Source organism: Pecten maximus, chromosome 14, assembly GCF_902652985.1.
Source record: "Pecten maximus chromosome 14, xPecMax1.1, whole genome shotgun sequence".
In the NCBI taxonomy this organism is placed as follows: Eukaryota; Metazoa; Mollusca; class Bivalvia; order Pectinida; family Pectinidae; genus Pecten; species Pecten maximus.
This window is the reverse complement of record NC_047028.1, coordinates 19676572-19687040: the sequence shown is the minus strand read 5'-3', so window position 1 is coordinate 19687040 and position 10469 is coordinate 19676572. Positions and strand designations below refer to the sequence as shown.

General features: G+C 35.6%; 1 protein-coding gene across 1 annotated transcript; it reads right to left on the bottom strand.

The window, feature by feature from the left end:
- Positions 1-1871: 1871 nt before the first annotated feature.
- On the bottom strand, positions 1872-7813 carry LOC117342412 (lymphotoxin-alpha-like). Its single transcript, XM_033904568.1, has 6 exons — positions 7708-7813; positions 5293-5432; positions 4625-5066; positions 4145-4181; positions 3930-4037; positions 1872-3597 (listed from the first exon to the last, which is right to left on the bottom strand). Exons 3-6 carry the CDS (start codon positions 5054-5056, stop codon positions 3179-3181), a joined length of 996 nt encoding a protein of 331 aa, XP_033760459.1. The 5' UTR covers positions 5057-5066; positions 5293-5432; positions 7708-7813; the 3' UTR covers positions 1872-3178.
- Between the last annotated feature and the right edge of the window lie 2656 nt (positions 7814-10469).

Genomic DNA, 10469 nt, shown 5'->3' with positions numbered 1-10469 from the left:
CAGTAATAATACACGTTTTTACTTGGTATGTCCATAGGTAAATGTAACATGTATATTTCATATGTAAACAGAAATGTTGGCACCTGATACTACCGGGGAAAGACAAAAAAACATTTTGCATTTGAAGAAGAATCGTATATACTTAAGTTTTGATGTTTTTGTCAGATATGTTTTAAATCGTATAGACCGTAGGCTATACACAAGTGATTACGGTACTGTAATTATAACTGTTCTATACCCCATAATTTGTTCAATTACTTACTCAACAGACGTCTAGACGGTACACATTTCTGTTTGGCAGTGTTGAATAGTTCTAGTGTTTTTAGTGAAGGTGATCAAACAGTACCTCACAAAACATGTTGGCATGTCCTTGATCATAAGTAGTCTTTATGATTACTTTTCACTCAGTTGTCATGGAGGAAATCCCTTGTAGTAGATATCAAGTTCACAAACGAGTACATACAGCATTCGGCTTGTATATTGGTTTCCCAAGTAATAACCCATCGGACATGCACCAATAGTGAGACAGGTGTAGTGCAATTTTATTTATATCATTATACTGTTTGTTTTGCATGTTTTTGTTTTTGTTTCATCCTAAATGAGCAAATTTCTATGAAATTCAATGAAAGTATGGAATTGATTAAAACGATTTTACATACTTCCCATTTTAGGTTTTAGATTTTGAAATAATTGTATTCAAAAGGTATCAACATTATAAGGATTTTAAAACTATTTATGTTATAAAAGAAGTAAAGGATAGGAGAACGGAAATCATCTGCATCAAAAAATGAAGCAATTTTGGCAACCAGAGCCCAATGATTGATCCAGATCATGATATTGATCACGTAAATACGTCTTCTATCGCAAATACACCACAAGTTTTCTGATGTTCTGTTATTTCCTTCATTTGCCATTGTAACACACAATCAGAAGCAGACGAAAAAGAAATCAACGGTATTTTGCACAGCTATGAGGTGCACGAGACTTGCAACGGATTAAAAAAAACTTACAGCAGTCAGATGACATTTGTCGTATTGGATATCTGTATTGCATGCTTTTAAATCGACAATATTGTATTACCTGAAAAAAGTGTTGGAACATTTCCAAGTTAGAAAATCTGCTTCTGTTATATACAACACGATTACCTATGACCATAACAAGGCAACAAAAACGATCATGTTTAAAAAGTCTGTCTTTAATATATGTGTAGTACATGACTTTTAAATTACCTAGGACCAATGGAAGGGGCTATACTGGGTCTGTGATGATGGGTTTATCTTCTTTACTTGCGGTTTGGCCCAACGCGACAATTGGACGAAACATTAAAAAAAGAAGCACGCGCTTCATCTTTCTTACAACTTATTTTTGTACATAGATATAATACTTCTTTTCAAAATAACCGGTCTTTCCCTGTCTCGGTAGTATTTACAAATCCACAGTTTGTTCATGATTGGGTATACTCCACAGTTACACGCTGGATTATGTCATCGTTTGTGTGTCTCGACATTGACGTGTTAATGATTTTTTTTGTTTATACGTCATCTTTAATAATAAATTCTAGTTTGCAGAATTTCTTTTGGTTTTTTTTTACGATTATTTCACGAATTTGCTATCGATGCTTCCAGGAAGTAAGCATACAATGCGTTTGTCGGCAATGCAGTATATATTTAGTATGTATTCCATGAAACATGTTCTTCCTGTAAGTAAGTATTGATGCAAGTAGCTTTACTGGGTAGGTTACATATATGTAACTACCTGTGCACGATTTATGATAATGAAGGTGACATAGTACACTGAGTGTTATATATACAAAAGTCTATCCAAAGTATCGTATTTGTTCATTATGATAATACAATAGGACAACACCAATGTTAATTAAAAAATATGTTTATTGTTTTATTGAAAATAAATCAACATTGAGATCATAATTATAAAACATACGCATTTGACATCTGATTAACACAATGGACGTGCAATTGATCGGGACTGCCAGGCATTCGGTACTCGTTATAGTAAAAAATGATGGACTTAAAGAGGGAGTATGATTAAAATCATCTCTCTCTCCCCCCCTCTAAAAAAGAAAAAAGCTGGCCCTCTGGTTTTATTTCTTGTCGTTAACAACATGCTAAGGAAGAGGAGTTCCATCAACTTCCGGGTGTCCATTACGGTGGTATATACTGAAGTCGAAGACAATTGCAATCCGTGTTTTTATGAAAAAAAGTGCGGTACAGTATTGTATATTGACAATATAACGCAGTTGTTTTCACGAAGATCATCGTCCTTCACCTATGGGATGAGTGTTGCGTGAATTAGAATTGATTTTTTATCAATATCAGTGAAAGTTGAACTGTTTGGTCAGACGTTTGAGAATTATAAAATCTACCGCCAACAAAATGTCACCAGGTAACATAAAATGCCATTAGATAAATACCTACCATGTATAAAAATTAAAATTGATGAAATAGGTCAAAGAATAGCAAATGTGGTAGGGTTGATTCGTTAATAGAGAACCAAGTATGTACAAAGTATTTACAATAATAAGACATTGGTGTCAACAGTATCAATAATACGATACACGACCTACCAAAGACGTTGACAAAGCTTATAAAATGTTTTTTGGATGCAACTTAGTCTGACCATAACTTTTTAATTTTTAATTTCTTATTTTATGGAGCAGACAAAGTATGAGTACCAGCATTCACGTAAATCACATGCATATCGTATATTGAGGACCCTCTACATGCATATAAATATGAAACAAAACAAACAAAAATATAAGCAAAAATGTTCTTCCACGGAAAGGAATGGAAACAATAATTGAAGTATTTGCCCTAATAGTTCATACATTACAAAGTTAAAACATTGCTCTAATCATGGTACATATTGGTAAAGTGAATTTTTCGGAAATCTTTACTCAAATATTGAGAACAATAAGATTATTTTATCAATAAAAACAAACATGACAGATATAACGTATTATTTCAAAACCTTAACATAAGCACTATCAATGAGGGTAAATGATGACCAATACAGGATACTTTGAGTTTGATAGTAACACATATGTAGGAGGCTTCGTAATATAACGATAAAGGTACATCACTGTAGTATAGTTTGTTCTGTACATATGTCAACTAAACTTTTTAGACCAGACATTTGCTGGTAATGTTGTCGTCATATTTTAACCTGCATCTAGTTTGACAACGCCGAAAAAACTTGCTTTCTGATCACGTGACACAAACGAACTATTCGAGACCCTGATGTAGAGCTGGTCGCCTCTATCGAGTCGCAGAGCTGCAGATGTGTAGCTCGTCAGATCACCAAAGCCCGTAGAAGGATCTAACCTTTGAGAGTTGACACTTTTCAGCAGGAGCTGGTTCCCACCGTTTGGGTAGACGACGTTGTACCGATAGACGTAGTGGTATAAAAAGGGAATGTTACGATCAATAAAATCACCAGTGTCAGGTATAGAAAAACAAATCTGACTGTAAACTAAATAAAGACCTTTCTTTGGGATCGAAAGTTTGTCGTTGTTAAGCACTAAGCCTTCTAGGTGGGAAATTCGATCAGTCCGGTCCCAGTTCCGAATGGAATCGGGTCCTAATTGTAGAAACAATACTCAATTATTAAACATGAAAATCAAAAGCATGTCATTTCAAAATATGTGTATATCATTCCATAGGCCTGACATGGAATTAGGCAACAGGCTTTACATATCCAATCCCTCGAATTAAAATTATAACGATAGTAAGAAGGAAGATATTATAATCAGTATGGAAGGAATTTCGGGAGAACATGTTTCTCACCTTAGGAGGTCTATTGAACAACCCAAGACCAAAATGCATGTAGTTGCATAAAGGTTAAAAATTGTTAATTTAAATGCTTTTATGATTTTCTAGTTCCATATGTTTTAAGATAAAGTCTGAACATACCGTGTCGAGTCGCCTTCAGTTGTTGTAGTCCAACAAGTAGATGAGCCGATACAACACCGGAACTCGGCTTGTCTTGGCTGGATTTTGATTGGTTAATATTTCGGTCACCTGTAAAAAAAATATTGTTTTTCGTTATTGGCCAAAGAACATCAAAGTAGAACATTTTGATGTGATCACTCACTTTACGCTTTATTATTGCGCTTAAATATACTTACCAAGGTTATCAGAAATCGTCTTCTGTCTCTGGTACATCTGAAAAAAGTTTAATTTAAAAACAAAATAAGATATAATAAAATGTTCCGAGACTAATGTACGCACGATATCTTAAATTTCCGGATTTACGTCGTGTTACGATGTAATTGACTTCATTGATCCAATATATAATAAAACAATGAACGCTCTGTAGATGTGTCCTTTCATATTCTATACAAGAAATCAAAAGACACCAGGCAGCGTTTTTTAAAATGACTTAATGTGATCGCACCCTTGGAAACTGAAAAAAGTGACTGATCCGTAGAAGGGTATCGGTTGCAGAGTGCGGAATTCTTGGGCTATATCTTTAACAGAATTTTATTTTACCACATGTGAAATTCCATTGAAGTCAAATGCAAAGTACCAATTTCGACATGCGGATGTAACATTAAAAAATTGCTAGATAAGTATTCAAATGCTATATCGATAGATATCATCCTTACCAAATCCAAGATTATCTTTATTTGATTTGGAGTAGATGCACAACAGATATCTCCCTCTCTGTCCAGGACACCTAAAACCGGGTTGTCATCATCAAATGGACCTGTTTTGAGCTCATCACATCGCTGACAAATCTTCTCGTTGACTTCCTTTGGCTCTTTTAACCTTTCAATATTGTCTTTCAGATGGTTTACTCGCGTGAACAGGATGGTAACGCAAATTGAAAGTCCAATGCATACGACGACACAAATAAAAACAGTGGTCAAAATCACACGATAGGTGCTGCAAAACTTGGATTTCACTCCCTTTTTAACCTGTGGAATGAGTTCCGTCTCCGAGCTCTCGCTGATTGATCTCGGAGTATGCGCACTGATTGGTACAGCTATTGAAGCATACGTATTTGCTGTTTTGGGCTGCGTCTGGCTAATGTCCATGGTGTACGCTCTGAAAATAATTAGAAATAATAACAAAATAATCTGACTACCAAAAAAGATACTAGCACTGGTTACTCTGGCCTCATGTTTGAAGAAGCATATTGTTTTCTATGAATATTGTACATAAAATTAACAACAGTTAAAAAGATTGATTCGTTTACTAGCACGAGGGACGGAAAAGAGACGGAGTTGATTATGATGATCTGATTATTATGGATACATTGGAAAGTACATACCTAATTATCTGTGGAATTTATGAAATAAAAGAATAATCTTTTTTTTTTATTCCAGGTTCTTCCAGTTGTTTTCTCAGGTAATTTCGGGTGGAAATTGTGACACTGGGACTAGAGGTGTAATGAGCACGATGGCCACAATCCTGAAAGAAAAACACACATGTTAGGAACAGTTAACAAATGATAATAACATTGATAACGAGGCTGACAAGCGATTCTATGAACCAACCAACAGAAAACCTAGTTTTTTTTCAATATATTTGTCTTGCAGAAGTGTAAACGCAAGCCTTTGAAAACATCATTCATGAGCACATTCGGAAAGACAATTTGCGAGAAAGATTACTAGAGACCGTATCAGAGGAGAAGAAAATAGGAGCAGTAAGAACCTCAGATTTGACAAACCTGTCACAGAATGGTGAAGAAATCATATTAAATGTTAGCAATTATTAGGAGGATTTTCAAACATCTGGATCCATACACCTTTAAACCACTTCACAAATCTTGTCAGAAAACACTTATTATGCAAGTTCTGTCTTTGTCATTGAACACATGAAACATTAAGAGGGAATACAAACGTTTTGCCATGAACAAATTACCTCGCATGAATGTATCTATCGTGCACTGACACAAAAAACTTCAAACCTTCTAGATAAGCTATAGGAAGATCAGGGCAGAACTGACTGAACTGTATAAGCCGATAATATGGAAATATGACCAGGAAACATGCCCTCAAGCGAATTTATTTTTTAAAGACATTAAGTAGAAAATTGATGTTGCCAGAGGAAATATAAATATTCTGTCTTCACAAAAACACTAAGCGCTGAAATCCATAAGAATTCACTACGATCAGTGAGTCTGGGAGAAAGTCTACCGGAGAAAAGTTTATGAAGGGCCAAAGTATAGTATAAGATGGCTTTAAAGCTACATCAGCCATCACCAGAAGACAAGACGATCAAGTCATTAGAGTCTGATGAAGAGGAGCCCTGGGGAGAACGAAAAAAGTTACTATAAAATTAGAGATAAAACTTATTTATTTATTTATTGCTATTATTTTTGTTTGTTCTAGTTTGGTTTATCACCCAGTGGACAGCAAGGGTCATTTTCAGGCGGGATATCATTGCGCAACATACGAGAGGCCTGTCACGTGCCATCCAAAGCAATAAAGGAAATGTGTCTTGTCCATGAGCATGGAGCGAGTCGTTTTCAGTTTCTCAAGAAGCACAAACAGACACAGGTAGGGAGTATCAAATCCCGCACCCCGGGTCTTCACCTGCAGTTTCGCGGCCGCCACTCTAACCGACTGAGCTATTGTGGCTCCTTGCAGTTTCATACAGATCTTTGTCTATTTGTCTATCGTATATAACATCCGGGTTTAAAGTCACTACTACTTTCTTTGCAGGTAGTACACCCTACATTCTATTGGAGCTCTGGCTGAATTCAAAGGAAAAAAACACCAATCGCTGCCTAGTAACTGACGATCAGCTGGATATAATTCATTAACAGATAAATGAAATCCATTTCATTTTAGAGACTAGTAAAATGTGCATATCAAAATATCTTGTCATTCGAAAAAGAGTATAGCTGAGATACTGAATATTTCTATATTTCTATTTAAAAAGATACAACATTTTGGTTGGTCTTCTTTGTAAATGTATTATACATTTCTGTAAAACAATTAGCAGTATTATGATGTATTATATACAACTGTAAAATATTTAAATAACGGTATTACAATAACAAAGCAATAGAATTGTATACAAATGTGTTATTTTTTTTTGCAATGTGTTATATACAACTTTCAAACAACTTGATGGTAATGAATATATACAATTCTAATATAGTAGTTATATATTACGATGTGTTAATTGCAGTTTCTTATTCAGATTTAAAAAGCTTGTGACATTTTCCTTTACAATTTTAAGTTCTTTTTTCAGTTTGCTTTGGCGCAATTTTACTTCCGGGTTGACGCTAACTTGTTTGTCTGCTCGAGCTGATTGTTGTGTTATGAAACGTTACCTACTTTCACGATACGTTTTGAGATAAGAATTAATCAGTGGGGCTTAGATTATTAAGTGTTGATACCTCAGGGACGACGTAGGAAACTCAATAAAATGGTTAACAGAAATTAAAAAAAAAAAAATAAATTAGAAAGTGTAATAACCCGAGAATTCAATGAATATATATATATTTCAATGTATTTCAAAACTGCTTCAAGCACAAGTGTATATTCCAAAATCGTTCCACCTTTTCAAATTAATCAAAACTTTGACATGAAGATTACATTGAAGCTCGCAATTTGTTTTTAAAAACCCTTACTTATTTCAGTGACATACACCTGTAATGAAGCGGCTTTATTATTACTCAAGTAGTGCACAGTACATATACACACCAACAGTGATATAACACAGATACACGTACCTTTGTATACACCGTCTACCTAACTCACAGGTAGGCACTACGGTATATCAGGATATGAGTTTGTGACAGTCAGTGGTACGGGTAGAAGTTTGTTATGGGTAATCTTACATGTGCACATCGTTTATACATTGTAGTGTAACTATCATATATGGCTTCTTGCCAAGTATTTAAGCTGTGTATATATTTATACATTTTGAGCAGGTATACACTATTATGCCAACTTTCCTTTTAACATTGACCCATGAAATGTAAATTTGCATTGCTATCTTTTTATCGATACTGCATTTGATTTCACTTTGTTTACCTTTTGGTGTTATATTTCCCCACGTTTACTGTATTGGGTAGATTTTGGTGCTATATTTCCCCACTCTTACTGTATTGGGTAGATTTTGACGTTGTAAATCGTACCCGTATATTAACTAAACATTAAAACACGACCAACCGTTATGTTCAGAAAGTTTAAACCGCAGACGTGTGTCAGCAAAGAAACTGCCAAGCTTGTAAATAGTACCTAAATTGATTTGAAATGAAATTGCATTTGTTGTGATGTGTGGCTCATATTCCTTTGAATTTAGAAAAAAAAAGTTAAAAATTAGCATTTGTGAACATAAACAAGCCCGATGCATCTGTTAAAGACAACTGGTTACACCAACTCTGACAGCTGCCTAATTATTTCTTTATTCAAGGTTATTTAGTACAAGAAGCTTAAACAAAGTCATAACCCATCGTCTCAAAAGAGAGGAAAATAAATGCGAAGACTACTATTTGGAATTATTAAAAAAAACCAAATAACTACGTTATTACCTGTATATACAACAGGAAAATCTTTTATCAGCACGTCTGTATTGAATTGAAATGTGCAACCCGATATTGATTGGAGCTTAAATCAGGCATTTAACAAATAAGAACGCGATAAGAGAGGTTTTCCTCACCGCTGAGACACCGCTATAGCACTTCACATTCTCTGCCAAAATATGGATATGTCTGAAAGGTATACACTAGTTAAAGTGCTTGTCACGCTGTTGTTATGGGACCTGTTATATCTAAAATCCAGTTCTTATCAACAGTGTCACTAGTGCTTTGAATATGAAACAGGTGTTTTTAATGACAAGCATATCTTTCATTATGTCTAATTTTTTTTATCAAAACCAACTTTGTATGATAAGATTTATAGCGGTAGCAGTGCAAGTCCGCTTGAACACCAGAAGCTGTAGACCTTTTGTATGAAACAGAAAGTGCCTTATAACAGCTGAGTTATAGAAAACTCTCGCTATTCTTCGGCTCTACAGTACTACACCGACTAAAATATTGATTGCTTGAGATATTGAGTATCAGAACTACATTTTGTATCAAGTTTATACTTTACTAAGACGGCGACACCTTAGGGGATAAGCGAGAGATAATGAGCAGAGCAGTATTTTACCGACTGCCACCTCCAAGAAATGTTCGTTTGTACCATGCCAAAAATACTATAAGACTTTTTGTTATTATTCAGACACTTTATGATAAAATATTATCACGTCACTGCAAGACTAGACTGGTACATTGTACCCTCCTCAATTATCTTTCCTTCCATACGTTACACAATTAGCTTCGCTATACATGTATGTTTCATTGTAACATTAAAAATCATAATAAATTCCCAACATCTCATATGCAACTTTCCATCTCACCTGGCCAAGACCAACACCTGAGAAGCAAAATATAAAAGTTTCAACCCAGCATGTTGGGCATTTTCTGAAGATAGCTGTCAAAATGTGTCTCCAACGTGGATTATATACATCTGGGTCAGGGGTTGAGGTCAAATCAGGACTCATCACACAGGGTCCTGGAGCACATAATAAATGATCAATATTATTATTTTGCATCACAAAACCTAGATTGACATCTCTACTATAAATCCACATTAAATTCATCAACAAAAATCAAGTTCAAAGAGGCATTTGATTTGTTTTCCTGAAATATATACATTTTTGAGGGGACTTCATTCGTGGGGCCTGAACCCGGAAGTACTTAATTGTGGTCTCAGTCCTATTATGGCTACACTGCCATCCTCTACTGCTTCACTTGTGTATGTTATACATAGGACCGTTAGCGAGTAACCATCTTGCGTAGGAATTCCTACTCCGGTGTATGCGCATCTTTATTGAGCATGTTATGTCATCACGGATATGGTTATTTCTGCTGAAGCAACAAGAGCTGTAATATTATTGTCAGAAGCACATTGGACGCTCTTTGTACCCGGTTATACCTCACACATAACGTACCCGGTTATACCCCACACATAACGTACCCGGTTATACCTCACATAACGTACCCGGTTATACCCCACACATAATGTACCCGGTTATACCCCACACATAATGTACCCGGTTATACCCCACACATAACGTACCCGGTTATACCTCACATAACGTACCCGGTTATACCTCACACATAACGTACCCGGTTATACCCCACACATAACGTACCCGGTTATACCTCACATAACGTACCCGGTTATACCCCACACATAATGTACCCGGTTATACCTCACACATAACGTAAAAGGTTATACTCCCACATAACGTACCCGGTTATACCTCACATAACGTACCCGGTTTGACCTCACATAACGTACCCGGTTATACTCCCACATAACGTACCCGGTTATACCTCACATAACGTACCCGGTTATACCCCACACATAACGTACCCGGTTATACCTCACATAACGTACCCGGTTATACCTCACACATAACGTACCCGGTTATACCCCACAC

Excerpts from the sequence above, each read along its gene's own strand:
- LOC117342412 (XM_033904568.1), bottom strand. The coding sequence starts at position 5,056 with ATGGACATTAGCCAGACGCAGCCCAAAACAGCAAATACGTATGCTTCA. Across the intron at positions 4,182-4,624 it reads TAAAGATAATCTTGGATTTG|ATGTACCAGAGACAGAAGAC; the intron begins GTAAGGATGATA and ends AACTTTTTTCAG. Across the intron at positions 3,598-3,929 it reads ACTGAAGGCGACTCGACACG|GACCCGATTCCATTCGGAAC; the intron begins GTATGTTCAGAC and ends TTCTACAATTAG.